This window comes from Eschrichtius robustus, chromosome X, assembly GCF_028021215.1.
Source record: "Eschrichtius robustus isolate mEscRob2 chromosome X, mEscRob2.pri, whole genome shotgun sequence".
Lineage (NCBI taxonomy): Eukaryota > Metazoa > Chordata > Mammalia > Artiodactyla > Eschrichtiidae > Eschrichtius > Eschrichtius robustus.
In genome coordinates, this window is record NC_090845.1 from 119,284,051 (window position 1) to 119,302,624 (window position 18,574).

The following is an 18,574-nucleotide window of genomic DNA, read 5'->3' on the forward strand; positions in this document are numbered from 1 at the left end:
GTCTATGACATTTCAAGGCAAGAATGAATGTATGGAAGAAGAAACTTGTTTCTTCTTTACTAACGAAAGGAAAAGCCTGGAAGTGAATGATATGGGTAGGTAAAAAAAAAAAAAAAAAAAAAGAAAAAAAAAAAACCTTTACGTAACTTTTTTTGCTGGGAGAGAAGACTGCGAAGCACATTTTCCAGGAAGTGTGGGCTGCGACGATTGTGCGCTCTTAACTAATCCTGAGTAAGGTGGCCACTTTGACAGTCTTCTCATGCTGCCTCTGTCACCTTCTCGGTCAGAAGACATCATTTCAACTCGAACGCAGCATGATCGAAACGTACAGCCAACCTTCTCCCCGCTCTGTGGCCACTGGACCACCCGTCAGTATGAAAATTTTTATGTATTTACTTACTGTTTTTCTTATCACCCAGATGATTGGGTCAGCGCTTTTTGCTGTGTATCTTCACAGAAGATTGGACAAGGTAAGTTGAACCGTAGGCCTTTATTAACTAAATTTGGGGTTCTTATTGATGTGTGTGTTGGTTGGTTTTAGTTCTACCCAAATGATGGACAATGGTAAGAACCCAAATAGATAAGTGGTCTTGTGGCATGGTGGTCGTGGTCTAGTTAGTGAGATGTTCTACTCTTTTCTCTGGTCAAGAGCCTTGGCTCTGGAGTCAGACTGCTGGGTTCAAATATTGACTCGGTCCCCTACTAGTTCTGTGATCCCGGGCAAGTTATTTGCCATTTCTATGCCTCAGTTTCTACATTTGAGAAATGGGGATGTTAATGGTACCCACCTCATAGATTAAATTCAAGCTAAGACCAGAGCCAGGCACAAAGTAAGCACTACGTAGACATTAGCTATAATGATTTGCTAAGGTTTTGCTTAAAAAGTGAACTATTTTTTTTTCTGATGGAGACAACTGTTTTTCTTCTAAATATCCAACTAGACAAGGAGAGCATCAATCTGAGCTGAAAATGCATAGTGCTTCAGGTTAGCATAGACATGGGTAAGTCCCTGAAAGTGGCATTCTCTGTATAATTCTTCAAATGCTGATTGTAGTTGCAAGCTGCTCAGTTTCCCTCTGAGATGTCTTACGTTCTTAAATAGTTGGACATACAGAACAAAAGAGTGGAGTAAGTTAGCAGGTTGTTCTGCGTTCTTAAGAAAAATAACCATTAGGATTTATCCTGTTTCCATGCATTTACCCACCTCCACTGAGAAGAATTATTGGCTGTGTTGAAAAAATACCAATCATAGATGAAAAGGAGAAATTTCGTCCAATATTTGACTGTTCCTAAAAGTCTAGATGTGGGAACTGTGGATGCACAGCATCTGGAGACTGCGTTTTCTCAGGGATGTGCGAGTGGCCATTATTGGGATGCCAATCTTGAATTAAGACCATGAGGTTTTCTATCAGGATAAGGTGGAGTAGGAACAATTGAGGCAATTCTTGGGTTACCCAAATTTTAGGTTTCACTGCTGAGAAAAGAGCAGGGCTCTGGGTCTGGTTGTTTGTTTGTTTGTGTTTGGCCTGGTGGGCTCTGCCAATCAAATGCCTGGACATAAGCCTAGCCTCTATAGGGGAAATACTGACCTGGGTAGACTCAAATTTACCCTGGCACTTGGGTGTTCTCTTAATGACAATGAAAGCCACCGGCTAGCTGGATCTTGTTTTGAATCTAAAAATGTAATCTGAATATAAGAAAACGGCACAGAATTAGTTGATTAAACAAGTGAATTTCATATATTTACTTATTCTAAGACATCGGAAAAGAAAATATCTCATTACCTTTGGGAATGAAAGATGATTTCTTTAAAAATGAAAATGTTTTCTGCAAATACTGAACTTAAAAAGAGAGAGATGTACTTAGAACTCAAGTCATTGACACACATTGCAAATTACCTTTTCCAAAGCACTGCAACACAAACACTAAAACTAAGTGGGCAAATTAGCTCAGCAGAAAACTATTTTATAGACTGTGTTTATAATGACCAATCATTACTGAAGCAATGGGAAATATGACCTTTAGAGAATGTTGCTGCTACAATACACGGGAAAACGTACACTTTGTGAAATTTCATTAGAATAGCTGTGATTTCTACCTAGCACTGCAGACCACATGACATTTTCTTTGCTGGCTTTTGTAGATTTTTTAAACTGCTAATACCGAATATCAGTAATCCAGTATACTAACTTGTTATTATGCCCCATTTATATCTGCAAAGTCCTCCTCGTGTCGTTGAGGCCATGGAAGTGATTGTAGAGGCAGACAGAATTACAATGTCTCATGTCCCTGTTATTTCATAAATAGATAGAGGATGAAAGGAATCTTCATGAAGATTTTGTGTTCATGAAAACGATACAGCGATGCAGCAAAGGAGAGGGGTCCTTATCATTACTGAACTGTGAGGAAATTAGAAGCCGGTTTGAAGACTTGGTCAAGGTAAGGACCTCAGTTGTTGGGAAAAGTGTCATTGAAAAGTTTTGGTTGGGAAACCTGCTAGGTTGGGACACTAAAACGTGACTATGTAAAATTTAAACATGTGTTTTATATATATATACTATAGATACATATCGCCATACATATGTACGTACATGTATGCATGGGTATGTGTATCAGAAAAGCAAAAATGAAGCCAAAATCCTATGGTTAAAAGGGAAAGGAAAGTTGGAAGTGTGCTCGTTGATAGGAATGCCCTTAAGAAGAACAAAAGAGACTCTCTCTGGGGGAAAATACATACTCTCATGGACACATTCACACATGCACATGAGCTCAGACATGCAGATGCCTCAGGGAAAAGGATGAAGTCTACCAAGTTTGTTTTTTGCATTTTCTTATCTTTCCATCCAAACCTTGATGCCTTCCCACTGTGGACCCAGGGTCTGGTCCCCATTTCCCAGGGAAGCGATAACCATTGGCCACTGCAGCGTTGGCAGGCCACAGGTTAAGGGTTTGCCTTTACTGGGGGCGGTGGGGACTTCTGAACACTGATAGACTCTAACATATGAAGGAATGCTTCTCTCGTGATGGGATTTCAGGTGCCATGTAAGTGAGATCTTTTCCTTTTACTGTGAGGAGAGGTGTGGGCAATTGGCGATGGACAGTCTCAGTACCGCTCGAACCAGACCCCGTATCATACCACCTGCTCATGGAGCCAGCCCCCTCTAGGGCCAATCAAGACCTGAGGCAGAAAGTCTGAAGCCTTCTAGCCCAACAGACTGGTGCCCAGCATGAAGTAACTGCAGTGGCCTATGATAGGTACCTAAAGCAAGAGTTTCTAGACCGTTTACTGAGGACATGCCCACAACATTAATTCCACCGCTGTAGACAAGGGGTCTAGGAGCTCTTTCTCCAGAAGAAGAACAGCAAGAAGCCTTTCTGCCTGTTTCCCCCTCAGAACACTGAGTCAAATACCTTGGGCCCTCAGGGGACTTGGGGGCCGTGGCTAGGAGGCCGCATCCAGGCTGAGGGCAGCGCTGTGCCAGATGGGTGGGTATCTGGAGAAACCAACAGGAGTTAGCTCTCACATGTGGATAATGTGTAATTAACCTGGGAGTGAAGGACCTGAGATCTTATTTCTGAGCTTATTCCTGTCCTCTTGTACTGTCCCCGGTGTGTCATTTAATCCAGTAGTGAGGACTCTGAAAGCTTATTCCTGGGTCACCTACGGGGATCAGAATGCAGCTCAGATCTGTTGCCGGCTTTTAGGTTCTTTACACTAATCTAGGTTTTAGAGAAAGACTCCTAACTCTTTATTTGCAAGGCCTGAAAATGATTTGAGTTTCTCTGGTTCTTCAAGGCTTCTGGCCAGTATTACAGGGTATTGGAAGGTGCTGCAAATTTAAATGGGAATAAAGCCACTTTGAGAACAACGCTTAAAAATCCAAATAGCATATTTAATGTGCTGGGCTGTGTGACCTTGGGCAAATGACTTCACCTCTCTGGGCCTCATTTTTCTCATCTATCCAATGAGAGGGCTGAGATGATCTGCCAGGGCACTACCAGCTCTGACATCCTGTAATTATGTGATCAGCCTTCAGTTACCCCCAAAGGCAGTGAGAGTGGCTGTTGGTTTCTTCCCTCCCTCCCTCTTTCTTACTGAGAGTTTTACAGTTGTACTGCCAATTCCTCACGGCTGTATTTCAGGTTGGGTATGTAAAGCTTCCCAAATCAGCTACCCAGGACAAAAGTAAGGAAGAAAGTCAGTTTGACCTCTTTGCTTATGCTTGCATGAAAAAAGTGACAGCTCCCAAGTTTCATACTCTGGAAAGGCAGACCTTCTCAGGCATGTCCGCCAGGGCTCCTTCCGTGCAACAGAGGAAGCCCCTTGCCTCCAGTGCTGCGGGGTGGAGTCCGAGTCAACGTCATCTGCACCAACGATGCGCACGACAGTCAGACACAAAGTACTCCAGCTCCCCAGTCCTGCTCCAACGATTGACCCCCGTTCCAATATCCATTCCCCGAAACTTCTCATTCTAAAACAATATTTTGGACTTTTTTTTTTAACCCAGCAGGCCAACTACAAAATAACCCCCAAGCTGGATTATTTATATTCTTAGCTAATGTTAGCAGCCTTTCTTTTTTTTTTTTTTTTAATTTTATTTATTTATTTATTTATGGCTGTGTTGGGTCTTCGTTTCTGTGCGAGGGCTTTCTCTAGTTGCAGCAAGCGGGGGCCACTCTTCATCGCGGTGCGCGGGCCTCTCACTATCGCGGCCTCTCTTGTTGCGGAGCACAGGCTCCAGACGCGCAGGCTCAGCAATTGTGGCTCACGGGCCCAGTCGCTCCACGGCATGTGGGATCTTCCCAGACCAGGGCTCGAACCCGTGTCCCCTGCATTGGCAGGCAGATTCTCAACCACTGCGCCACCAGGGAAGCCTTAGCAGCCTTTCTTTCTGGGTCACAGTCTGATTGGTTCAGAGCAACCCAAGGTCTGAATCACAGGAATGGGTCTTTTTGAAATCATCAGATCCAATTGTCAACCCAGAGCTGCTTCTTCTCCCCACAGCCGCTACCCAGTGGTCACTCACTCTCTGTTTGAACACCTCTAGTGACGGGGAACTCATTATTTCCTGAGGCAGGTCGCACCAAGCTGTCACTCTGGGTGGAAGATGGGATTCGGGGCTGATGTTAGAGTAGATGAAGGCAGCATTTTAAATAGTATAATTGCACATTAAAACTTTCTCCCTCCCCCCGGCTCCCTGCTAGAATGATCAGTTCCATGATTGTCTGCTCGCCCATGCCCGAGGTGTCTTTGATAAGGTCAAAGCATTTCCTTTTCGAGTTAAAGGTCAAGCTATCCAACCCTGCCACATGGAGTTCCCACTAAGAGAGAAATAACTAATTCCAGATTTTCTGAAAGTCAACTTTCAAAAGTCTTTCAGTTGAGGTAGGGAGTGAAGCAAGAGGGGTAAAAAAGGCTCTGGGGAGTGTGGCTGGGGGAAAGTTCACAGAAAGGCAAGGCCGGGCGCATAAAGGACAAACTTTGCTGACTTCACGTTTTCATGTTGGCCAAGCCCTGACACCAATGCAACCACCTAGCCTAAAAGTATCTCACCCTCGATCACCACACTCCATCCTTTGAAAAGACACGAAATATTCACTTGTTTGCTTGTTATCTCACAAACATTTTCCTGTTGCAGCACTTTCACACTGCCACACTTCAGCTCAAGTGGAAAGTTGAAGCTCTGGGCCCCCGTGAGAGTTTTGAGGCACGGGCTCCCAGTTAGGCTCTGTGACTTACACCCTCACATCTGGCACTCGAGCCGAGCGTACGAGGAACCCCTCAGCAGTAACAACACTAATTCCTTCTTGGGGAGGAACGAAAAGGAAGGGCGCTGTAGAAGTGGAAGGCACACAGGACTTTGATTATCAGAAGATGTGAAAATACTATTGTCTTCCTCATCTGTGTTCAGAGCACAGCGTTAAGCCCAGCCTCGAACGTGATCTCAGTTTCTACTGTTGGCTTCAGCCTCAGATTCCTTGGGTGACCTCATGCCTGCCAGTTAAGCCCACCGTGCCTTTTATTCAGTATCTTTAAATCTTTAAAATGACAACAGCAGCCTTTATTACCTTCCAATCTGTGTAGATGGCACTCTCTGCTAGCTTCTTTAAGTGCCTCTAGCCTTCCTGCCGTTGCTAATGAGAAGAAACCCCTTAAGAAGTGCTGCGTTTGGCTTGGAATATCAGCCGCATTGGGAGATTACCTGAGTTTCCTATACGCAGATGATTCTGAGTAAGAACGGGCCACACGAGGCAACCAGCAACAAGAGAATCTCTTCAGCCCATTGACAGGGACAACAAAATTTTTTTAAAAAGTCTGAGGATCTTTTCATAGTCTGGGATTTCTTCCCAAGGTCAAACTTACTATTTCCATTTCCTAAGAGATTTCAGACCAATTTTATTCTAATAGATACACACCATGCTTTATGTTAATAATATTCTATATACCAGTTCCCAGGGTAGAATCTGCTCCCCATTCAGCATTATTTGTCAATACTCGTCAAAGCCAGGGAGGTTGGGGTCATACGAGGGGTCAGGATGGCAGTCATTGGTCTGGAGAGAGCACTGGAAGATAATAAAGCCCAGATTCTGTTTCCAGGTTCACCCCTGGGCTTTCTGGGCTGTCAGCTCATCTGTCAAAGCCATGGGCTCCTAATCGGTAGGATGGAATTAATGACAGGATCTGAGTCTATATGATAATCTTCACCAGAAACAGGCAACAGAATAATGGCAGGTGCCAAATGAATGAAACCTCCCTCTAAAGCCCCCGCCAGAGTTCCCGTCAAAATGACCTTTTGCCATGATTCTTATTTTAGGGTATAATGCAAAGCAAAGAAGTGAAGAAGAAAGAAAAAAACTTTGAAATGCACAAAGGTAGGTTGCTCTTTACCATTTCTACGAATACTTAAAAACTAAAAAGAAGCTTTAGGCCGATCATACTGAACAACCCAGTGTTGGATCAGGGAACTTGTAGCCCTGGAAATGAAACAGGAACACAATTGCCAAATCAATACCTTCTCTGGTGCCTGTGCTTTAGAAAGGAGTCGTATGGACATATTTATAGGGAAGGCTGTGTTCCTTTAGTGCTGACAATACCAAGTATGAAGAAATCACATTATTTTCAACACCTTAATCAAAGCAAGCATACAGCCTAGTACCACCTACAGAGGATAAGATGACAAGTCGGTCAGCATTTGGTAGCGGTGTCATTCATCACTCAGTGATAACAGCTTTTTCATGGGGAAACACGGCCAGTGGAGCCTCAGAGACCCAGGAGTGATTCAGTGTGACAGCGCTGTTCTTTGCCCTGTTCTTGATGTCAGAGCATCTCAAACATCCCAGGGTTGGAAGGGACCTTGACGGTTCTCAAATCCCGCACCATCCCCGGATCACGAATCTCCTTCACAACAGCACTGACCATTGACTCTCTGATCAAACATGCCTAGACACCTTCTAGCTCATAAAGCAGCCTGGGCCATCTTTGAACGGCCCTAATAATTATAATAATAAGATTACTCTGTACTCGAGAGAAGGCTTTTCTCCTCTGGAGTTGAAATTTGTTCCTATAATCTCCACTCACTGAATCGAGTTCTGCTATTTGGAGCCATACTAAACAAAGTATATAATTCCCCTTCTGCACAGCAGCTGTCCACATGTTGAAAACAGCAGTCATGGCCCCTGAGCCTTTTCTTCTCCAGGGTAAACCTCCTCAGTGTCTCCCACTGTTCCTCCTGTGACCCTTTCCAGGCTTTTTCCTGTCCTCATTTAGGTCCTTTTCTGGACACACTAACTTTCTCTGTTCTTTTAAGAATGTAGCACCCCAAACCAAATACAATAATGCCTGGAGTGACCCGAGCAGCTGAGTATGGGGAAAATGGAGTGTTGGTAGATGGGTGTTGTTAGACAAACTGCTATATCACAAAGTCAGTGTAAAAGATGGTATGGCTTGTGTAAATTTAATACACACACAGAAATACATACATACATACAGAGATACAGATACTGTTTTCTGAGGCAAAGAGCTTGCTTTAACCATTGGCCTGGATGCAAAGGGTCACCTGATTTTCATGAAGGCTTTGCTTTCAGAATGACTGTAAAATACGTTGAGTGGTACCATGTTGTCTGTTAATTGCTGTGAAATTTGAGGAAACAGTTCATGTGGGTGTGGCCTAGCAGTCTTTGGGAAAATGATACACTTAACAAAGCTGGTCATTTAGGTCATGCAGCTTGACTCGTTATTCATAGGACACCTACAAAGTGTCCAGCTCCAGGCTCATTACTGGGAAAAAAAAAAAAAGAACTTCCACACCGTGTCTGCACGTAGGAGATCAGCGCATCTAATTAAGCAGCAAACCTTTTACATGAGCAACAATTAGAGGTAGATATAATACTGTGGCCAGTGCTTGACCAAATCAGACACCACAAGCATTTTACTAGCTAAGTGTGCAGACACGACCTTTGGGCCCACTGAGATGACCAATGGATGGGAGTTGTTCTTAAAATCAAGATTCAAAATGTGTTTAAGGAAGATCATTTTCTTTAGCCTGTGTCAATCTATGTAAAGCAGAGTCAAGTGCTGAATGACGCTTGGGAGAATGGGCTCGGTGGAAATAGCCAACTCAGTTGTTCAGATTTTAGAAACCAACGTTTCCCTCTGGTTTCAAGGGATTTCAAGGCCATCTTACCCTTCCTTTCACATAACCTATTTAAGTACAGTCTCTATGACCCAACTGCAGAACTAGACCAAATCGTTCTGTGGCCAGTTTTGTGTTTCTTTGGCCTGACAGTTGGTCTTTGGTTTCATTTCAGGTGATCAGGACCCTCAAATCGCGGCACATGTCATCAGCGAGGCCAGTGGTAAAACAGCATCTGGTAAGAGTCCAAAGCATCTGGGCATCAGCCACCCGAGGGGGAAGGCCAGGAGGCTAAAGCAAGGCAGCCTAACAATTAGGCGCCTCTCTTCCTCCGGGGGCCAATTTACAAAGCTACCCAGACATGCTTCATGCACTTGCCTTTGTCTTCAAAGTAGGCTCAAATGCACAGATGGGACTTGAAGGGACAAAAGGAGGTGGGAAGCAATCCCGATGTTCTCATTAGGTTCTTGCTCTGTGGCTGATTCTAAATGATGAATCACTGGGTGGAGGGACCATTATTCTGATAACACAGAAGAGATGGCACGTAGTGACCTCCTAACTGGGAGCATCCCTCATCCTAACCCCTCTCCACTATATGCAAATGGGCCTCAAGGGGTATTTCCTGCCATCTGCCAATCCCTGTATGATTAACCCCAGCCTCACTGGGGCCAACCTCAGGGAAATTAAAGGTAAAATCATTCTGCAAAGATCAATAGGTGCCAGGATGTTAGATTTTCCAATGAAGTAACAACAGACGACATACTGTAATCTTTTCAACTCTCAATGATTTTCTTTCCGTATACGTTCTGCCATGACTCTAGCCCTCAGATTTTTTTTTTCCCAAATCTGTACCTCACGATAGCTGGTGTTGGACAATATGGCACATCTGATAAATGGATGGAAACATGCACACTAGCATAAAATCCCCTATCTACATAAATGCAGGCCAAGAGCATCAGAGCAGTCTTTGAAAACTTTAACAGCGCTCTGGAATGGAGTTCTAAGCAGTGTGTGTGTGTGTGTGTGTGTGTGCGCGCGCGCGCGCGCGTGTGTGTGTGTGTAAGAGACAGACAGAGATATAGAGAGAGACAGAGAGAGAGGGAGGAAAGGAGATAGGACCTCATCTTGGAGGTGGCTTGGGCTTCTCAGTGGGCATAATGCATACGTGGTAATCCTGGATCATGGTACAGGAGTAAGGAGCACTGGATAGAAAGTTGTTGAACACTGAGATTTAAGAACCATGACTACCACTTGCTGGGTGACCTGCGGCAAGTCCCTTTACCTTCGCAGCAGTTTCCTGTCTCACTTACTTCACAGGGTGACTCTGAGCATCAAATCAGCTAATATAGAAGAAAGTTATTCTGTCAAGCTCTATACAAACGTAAGGTGTCATTCCTTAGCTACTTCACTGCAGTTTAGCTGTCAGAAGAGTAACATAAAGCCCTTTTTAATAACACTTACCCCACAATATTTAATAATTCTGCCAAGTACCCCTTTCTCATAAAATCCACTTATGGGAGAATATCACAACCATATCGGGTACGTCCAGGGTGGTCATCCACGTGACACAGTCTCATCCGGATTGGATGGATGCCAGCAACAGAGACACCTCCTAGAAGAATAGTTTGCCTTGCATAGAGTTCACAGTGCTCACATGTTCTGCCAAAAGGCCCATGATGGCTGTTGGTCCTAGCATGGTTGACAGTCCGCATCACAGTAGGTCTGCAGGGGATCAGGTGAGAAGAAAGTCACATTCCTTACCCCACAAGCCTCTCAGACCTACTTGGTCACGCTGCTCCAAACTTGACCTACATCTCACGGCAAGGACGAAAATTAGGTAAGGACTTACAAAGATAAACTTTGTGGACTCAAAGGTAGGGAACCTGCCCATGTTTTCTCAATCAGATGGTCCAAAAGTGAAAACATCATAATGAAGCATTTCTAGAGTGATCTGGAGGCCCAAGAAATGTCAGGCATTTCAGGATGCCTTTCCTAATTACTAAGGGATGAGTCTTAACAGGTGGGGTCTTGCACCCTGATAGGCCTAAGACCACCAAATAGGAGTTTAAAAAAAAGCTCAAGGAAGCAAATGCATCAATACTTTCACTTCTCCCCACCCTCCACCCCCGGCAGTCTAGCTCTCTGTGGCAGCTGAGATTTGAAATCGGCTGCACACACTACTTTGAACCCACTCAACATCTCAGCCGAGAAAAATGGCACATTGTTGGTGGGTACTTCGGCTTAGCCACAAGAATACAGGCACTTTCAAGTTGGTGGCGCCCACTACAATGGGAGATCAAAACACACAGTGAAATGACAGGTTTATTTTCATACTTCCTTGCCTAATTTTAGTCCTTGCTGTGGGAGGCAGATCGGGTTTGCAAGAGCACGATCAGGTAGGAAGAAAGGGGGTCTTTTCCCTGTGCTGAGGCTGAGCAAGAGAGATCGGCGAGTCTACGACTCTGGAAAATTCAAGGAAAGCAAGATACGAGTTAGTCTTAGCAAGGACTTTGAGTATTTTGGCAGGCGTAATTTATGACCTGGGATTTCTAAGTCATTCACATTCTTTTAAGTTCAAGGGCAAATCGGCTTTAGAGCTCTTAAAGGGAGAAGGAAACTCACTGTGCTCTGTTACTTGAGTTAATCTTCACAAGTCTCTGAAATAGGCTGTAATATTAGCCCCGTGTTACAGGTAAGGAACTGAGAGGCTCAGGGAGATTGACTTGCCCAAGCTTGAATAAGGCCTGGATGGGAGCCCAGCTCTGTCTGACTGTGCAACCCATGCTGATTGGTCAGCCGTGGCTCCTCCATAGACTGAGGGCTGGATGGGTCCTTTCGAATCCCTGACGACCCAAACTTCCACTCCTATGTGAAGCCAGTATCCGACACGAAACCATGTTGTCTGTTAGAATCTGAATCATGTATGTTCCACCTCACCACGGATTTGTCCCCTCTCCATTACAGTTCTGCAGTGGGCCCCCAAAGGATACTACACCCTAAGCACCAACTTGGTAACCCTCGAAAACGGGAAACAGCTGGCCGTGAAAAGACAAGGACTCTATTACATCTACGCCCAAGTCACCTTCTGTTCCAATCGGGAAACTTCGAGTCAAGCTCCATTTATAGCCAGCCTCTGCCTAAAGTCCCCAAGTGGATCGGAGAGAATCTTACTGAGAGCTGCAAATACCCACAGTTCCTCCAAACCGTGCGGGCAGCAATCCATTCACTTGGGAGGCGTCTTTGAATTGCCACCGGGCGCTTCGGTGTTTGTCAACGTGACTGATCCAAGCCAAGTGAGCCACGAGACTGGCTTCACGTCGTTTGGCTTACTCAAGCTCTGAACGCTGTAAGCTGGCAGGTTGCGGCTGGGCTGATGCTGGCGGTCTTCACAATCCAGCAAAGCAGTTAAGACCACCCCACCCCACCCCGTTGAACTGCCTATTTATAACCCTAGGATCCTCCTCATGGAGAACTATTTATTATACATCCCGAGGCACGTAGGGCTGCAATGAGTGAATTACCGGGCGGAGGAAACCCCTGTTCCATAAGAGCTTATATTCTGAAGCAGCAACCCCACTGACGCAGACATCCGGAGCGTCTTATGAAAAGACAAAGCCATTACGCACAGCTCGAATTCTGAGTAAGCAGCAGAAAATTAGCCAAGTTTAGTTTTGTTTCTTTGCGTGCAGTGTCCTTCAGTGGAGAATGTATTTGATTTCTCAGTGAAGATGCCGGAGGGAAACGGGGAGCCTCAGCTCACATTCAGTTATGGTGGATTCTGGGTCCCTGCGGCCGCGATGGAGGTGGGGCAGACTTTAGAAAGTATAATGCAGTGGAGAACCGAAAACCCTGCCCCCGCCAATCACCCTGACACTCATTCTCATCCTTTCCTTCTCTCCTACACACACACACACACACACACACACACACACACACACACACACACAGAGAGAGAGACACAGAGTCAGGCTGTTGCTAATCAAGTATCTTATTTCAACCCTGTTCCTATCTCCACCACTGTCGATGGGGTAGGCGGGCAGAGAGGGCAGCTCTGAGGCTGCCCACTCCTTCCAGAGAAATGACTGGATTTAAAGGAAATCTATTGTATCTACCTGCAGTCCCCATTGTTTCCAGAGTGAACTGGTGATTATTTTGTTATTTATTTTTTGAATAATAAAGATCTCTTAACATTATTGTGGTTATTTAGCATCTGAAGCCCCAGGCCAGGTTGGGGGGAGGGGGGATCATTTGGAGGGAATGTTCCCAACCCTTGTGATGCTTTCAGAAACTTGGTTCTGAAGCTTGTGGCACCACAAAATATCTTGGTGACAGCACACTCCCTGGAAGGCTGCGATAGCATTTGATGGATGACAGGAAAGCGTATCCGGTGAAAAGCTTGCTCAGGAAAGGTTGCAGAGGATTGAAAAAAGGCTGGGTTTTTTTCCTTGATTAATCACAGCTAAGTGAAGCTTAAACGAGAAGCAGTTGCTTATCTTTTTAATAGCTGTCAAGGCGGTTCCACCTTAGGTAAGAGGACGTGGAACTGGGACAAACTGAAGGGAAGCATTGGCCTCTCGGTCTTGTCACTTCCGGTCGAGGGGTTTTTCACGTAAGAAGCCCAGAGTGGCTTCGTCATCCTTACCGGTAGGGGGCCCTTCTTACGGCAAATACCATGTGTCCAGGCAGAAAAATATGACTGTAGCAATAAGACAGGGGCGTGAGGAGAGTTGGGGGCAGCTCTCGGCCGCTGGCCCTGCTCTTCGGTCCTCTGGATGGCACAGTCCCTTCCTGGCTGAGTGACTTGGAAGGCCTTAGAGCATGAATTTCTAACACAAGGCTGGAGTCGTGCTAGACAGACTTGCTGGGTTGTGTATGGATACTTTCTCCAACAAGAGAACTTTGGTCTGAGCCTCGTGACATTTGTGGATTCGGGGACTCAGTCAGGGATGTGTCCACAGTGCGATCCTGTCCTCTGGAGCAAAGATCCTTCTTCAGCGTTGCCCTCGGCACGGGAGACTTGAAGGAAGGGGGCAGCGAGCAGACACTGCTAATGATATTCTCACAGGTAGGCCAGGACCTGGTCTAGCTGATGGGACGGCCTGGCCCAGTCCCGAGGGAAGAAGACAATCCATGGGCCATGAATGTCCCTCCCTCAGGGTAGCTGAGCGCCCACTTTGGAGCACAGCCATGGGTGGGCAAGAGGGTCATAAGGGAACTCATGTCCAGCCTGCACAAACCTTTTATAGTCTTTATACACTCACATCCTCTGTTTAAACCTTGCCCCTGCACTTCACGCCCCCTTCTTCTTCTTCTTTGGAAATCATTATCTTCCAGACTGTCTCTACCTCTAGTAAGCAAGTGGCTATGGCTAACAATATCTGTTATCAGAAGGAATGCTATAGACACAGAAACTCGAATTTTCTAGGTGATCTCCTCTGCTCCCATGCTTTCTGCTGCCCTCTAAATGCCAGTTCCCGCAGCCCCAGCCCAGAACTTTCTCCTAAGCTTCAGCTTCACATAGCCAAGTGCCTTCAACCTCTCAGACGGCTTCCTCCTAACGTCACCCTTGCCCTTCCCAAGAACTCCAGGGCCCACCCCTCCCCTCTCCTCCTCCTGTCCTACCTGCTCACAGGGGGCTGTCTCTCCCAGCGCATGGGTTGAATGACCCCCTTCGTGCTACTGACGTTATGCCTTTAGTCCTGACCTGCCCCCTAGAGTGTGTCCCCTTCTGCCCGCATTTCCGAATGGTGGGGCCAGGAGTCAAATCCAAGGCATCCAAATGGAACCCTTGATCTTCCCCCCGCCCGCGATGGGACCCACTTTCTGTGTTGCCCATTCCAGTGAAGGGCAGCCTCATCCGCGCTGCTTCCTGAGCCAGAACCCAGGCTTGACTCCTCACTGCCCTCACTCCCACGTCCAGTCCTACCAGCCCAATGCATCAACCTTATTTCTTAAATACCTCTTAATCTACTTCTTTCTGTCTCTACTGTCACGATCCTAGTCCAAACTCCTGTCATCTCTCGTCTGGAAGATTACAACAGCCTCCTAGACTCTCTGCCTCCACCCCTGTTCCCTCTCATCCATTCTCCATGTGCGGCCTGAGGCGAGAGCGAATTCTTTTTCTTTTTGGCTGCACCACGCGGCATACGGAACCATAGTTCCCCAAGCAGGGATCGAACCCGCGCCCCCTGCAGTGGAAGCAAATTCTTAAATACAATTCTGATGTCACCACTCCCCTACTTCTTAACGACCTCAGAATAAAGACCCAAATAATTAACTTATTTCTTCTCCTGCCGATACCTCTCTCAGTGCGTTAAGTTCCAACCCTCAGTTCCTCTAAGCAAGGCTACAAACGCTTTCCTGCCTTAGGAGAGATGGGAATGCTATTTTCTCTGCTTGTGGCTCCCCTCCCCTCCCCGCTGCCCCCCGCACTTAGGCTCACAGCACTTACAGGGTGGAGGTGTTTCCTCTGATGCTGGGAGCTGCTTCTAACCCAGGAGTCCATGAAATCATTCTGTGTGTTGGTTAAAGCAAGAATTTGCACCGCCTTAGGCCTTTAAAGCAGTCTGAAGTACTTGGAGACACAAAAAGGGAACATGATTTTTATTATGTTCTTTTTTTCTGTGAAGCACATGTAGGCTCCACAGACAAGTCATTTCCTCTCTTCTGGGCCTCAGCGTCCTCATCTGTAAAGTGGGGATGCTAAGAATACATGCTTTGCAAAGCTTAGGCGGATTTGATGAGACCATTCCCAGAAAGCCCCCAGCAGAGTCTGCTCTCTGGAACACATTATCCTATAAAGAGCACTAAGGTGGGTCTCCACGCGGTCCCCAGCACACCAGCCTGCACCCAGTGGCATAGGTAAACAGGATGGCATCTTAAAATGATTGAAACCTCTGAGACCAAGGCGAATGAATGCCTGGCAGCCCAGGTACACATGAAAGGCCTTGCCCATGTAGTAGACCAAAGACCACACCCACTTTGAAGCAAAGTGAAAGCAAAAAAAAAGAAAAGAAAAAAGGCAAGATTAGAGTAGATACCGAACACTAGAGCAGGTCTGTGTGTAGCAAAGACTCTTTCCTATAGTTTCCTTGTCAAAAACGATTAACCATCGGAGGCTGGGGGTTGCCAAATTTTTCAGTAGGCTTGAGCAGTTCCATCTTTACGACATTTAGGAAGGTTTAAAAACAAAACTATGATCACTAATTCTCAATCTAGAGGATATCAGCTTATAAACTTCCCCCTTCCAAGATAAACAACAAGGTCCTACCATATAGCACAGGGAACTATATTCCCGATACACCATAATGGAAAAGAATATGAAAAAGAATATGTATATGTATGTATAACTGAATCACTCTGCTGTACACCAGACACTAATACAACATTGTAAATCAACTATACTTCAATAAAATAAATTAAAACAAAAAAACTTCCCCCTTCCATACCACACTTCTCTGAGTAACCCCAAGAGGCAATTCAGCAACTTTCAAGAAAACCAGTTAAATATATAGTTGCTTTCCATTCCCCATTCCTGGAGTTCCACTGAGTTATCTGTCATATTTTTCCTGCTAATGTAACCCCACTTAAAGTCCAATAATTTTTGGTCACTAACTCTTTATCTTCTGTACCTCTCTGATGGTAAAGCTCTTTGAAATCCAACATGAAACCTTTAACACATCTTCGATCTGATTCACATTATTTATTTACTTACTTATTTATTTATTTATTTTTATTTTTTTATTTTGGCTGCGCTGGGTCTTAGTTGAAAGCCCAGCGTGAATGCTGCAGTGGGGGTCAGGGCCAGTGTAACAGGGAAAACACGGGAAGGATATGTAACTCGGACAAGCGGGGCAAGGTAGGTGTCAGGAAAGGCTTTCCAGGACAGGTGGCACACACTGAGTCTTGAGGGATGTTGGGGGGGAGGAGGGGCCACAGGGAGGAAAGGAGGACCAGAGGGAGAGCACAGAACATACGAAAGCAGAGATTGTGAAGACGGATAAGAGGTTCAGGGGAGCAGCGAGGGCCTTGTGTGAGAAAGAATCTTGGTGTACAGGCCAAACAGCACCTGCTGAAGCCCAGTCTAGGAAGAGCCTTTGTGCTCATCTGGCAGACAGAAACTTCCCTCCGAGCTGCTTGCCCAGAGGGGCTGGCTCTACAGCTTGGCCGAGGTCGCCTGCATGCCAAGAGCTGGGTCAGACTGGACCCTGCAGGCTTGGAGGTTGCTGAAAGCTTAGAACCCCACTGGCCTTCTGCTATTGGCACCAAGGCAAGTCTTCACAATTCTTCCAGACAAACAGCGGAGACCTCAAATTATGGGGAAAGTTGGCTCATTCAACAAATATTTCTTGAGTAGGTTCTATGGGCTTGACCCTGTATTAGGCCCCGAATTTACATGGATGAAAGGAGCCTATTCTCCCCTTTTAAGGTAATTAACATTTAGTGTGGAAAAAGACACAAGCAAATAAAGTGCAGCGTGATGGAGTCTGGATTCCCTGAGGAGGCAATGCTTGAGCTTTTTTTTTTTTTTAATTTATTTGAAAATTATTTCAAACTTACAGAAAATTTGCGAAAATAAGAATAGTACAAATAAAAAGTGGTTTCTGAATCATTTGAGAGTAAGTTGTGTACCTCACGGCCTTCACCCCTAAATACTTCAGCGTGTATTTCCTAAGAATAACGATATTCTTGTTTATAACCACAGGTACAGTTATCAACTTCAGTCGATTTAACATTGATATTGATCTTCCATTTGTATTCCAATTCAGGTAAGTCATCCAATAATATCTTTTATAGCATTTTCCCCTCCAGCACGGGATTCAGTCTAGGGTCGGTATTGCATTTAGTTGTCATGTCTCTTTAGTCACCTTTAATCTGGAACATTTCCACAATCTTTGTCCTTTTTTTTTTTAATAAATTTATTCATTTACTTCTGGCTGCATTGGATCTTCGTTGCTGTGTGCGGGCTTTCTCTAGTTGCAGCGAGCAGGGGCTACTCTTCGTTGCGGTGCGCAGGCTTCTCATTACGGCGGCTTCTCTTGCTGCGGAGCACAGGCTCTAGGCACGCGGGCTTCAGTAGTTGTGGCACGTGGGCTCAGTAGTTGTGGCTCACACGCTCTAGAGCGCAGGCTCAGTAGTTGTGGCGTGCGGGCTTAGTTGCTCCATGGCATGTGGGATCTTCCTGGACCAGGGCTCAAACCCATGTCCCCTGCATTGGCAGGCAGATTCTTAACCACTGAGCAGGGAAGCCCACAACCTTTGTCTTTAATGACATTGACTTTTTAGACTAATATAGTAACAATCTGTCCCCTTTAAAAAAAAAAAAAAACAGTGTTCCTTATTTTGAGTTTGTCTGATGTCTCCTCATGATTAAATTCAGGTTATGCTTTCCTGGATGGAAAACTACATAAATGATGTTCTGTCCTTTGCAGCGTATCACATCTGGAGGCACATGACGGCCGTTTGCCTCCCACTGTTTTTTTTTTTAATTAATTATTTAATTAATTTATTTATTTTTGGTTGTGTTGCTTTTTTGTTGCTGCTCGCGGGCTTTCTCTAGTTGCAGCGAGTGGGGACTACTCTTTGTTGCAGTGCGCAGGCTTCTCATTGTACTGGCTTCTCTTGTTGTGGAGCATGGGCTCTAGGTGCACAGGCTTCACTAGTTGTGGCATGTGGGCTCAGTAGTTGTGGCTCACGGGCTCTAGAGCGCAGGCTCAGTAGTTGTGGCACACGGGCTTAGTTGCTCTGCGGCATGTGGGATCTTCCCAGACCAGGGCTCAAACCCATGTTCCCTGCATTGGCAGGCAGATTCTTAACCACTGCGCCACCAGGGAAGTCCCTGCCTCTCATTGTTGATGTGAATTTTGATCACTCAGGTAAAGTGCTGTCCAATTTCCCCACTCTATCTAGAGTTACTATTTTCCACCTTGCAACTAGTAAGC

The 18,574-nt window shown here is 45.6% G+C and overlaps 1 protein-coding gene across 1 annotated transcript; it reads left to right on the plus strand.

Annotated features, from left to right (window-relative positions):
- The first annotated feature begins 314 nt into the window (after positions 1-314).
- Positions 315-11,974, plus strand: CD40LG (CD40 ligand). The gene is made up of 5 exons (XM_068533948.1): positions 315-470; positions 2,308-2,439; positions 6,816-6,873; positions 8,809-8,871; positions 11,598-11,974. The coding sequence occupies exons 1-5, from the start codon at positions 315-317 to the stop codon at positions 11,972-11,974; spliced, it is 786 nt and encodes a 261-aa protein (XP_068390049.1).
- The last annotated feature ends 6,600 nt before the right edge of the window (positions 11,975-18,574 follow it).

Excerpts from the sequence above, each read along its gene's own strand:
- CD40LG (XM_068533948.1), top strand. The coding sequence starts at position 315 with ATGATCGAAACGTACAGCCAACCTTCTCCCCGCTCTGTGGCCACTGGA. Across the intron at positions 2,440-6,815 it reads GGTTTGAAGACTTGGTCAAG|GGTATAATGCAAAGCAAAGA; the intron begins GTAAGGACCTCA and ends TTCTTATTTTAG. Across the intron at positions 6,874-8,808 it reads AAACTTTGAAATGCACAAAG|GTGATCAGGACCCTCAAATC; the intron begins GTAGGTTGCTCT and ends GTTTCATTTCAG.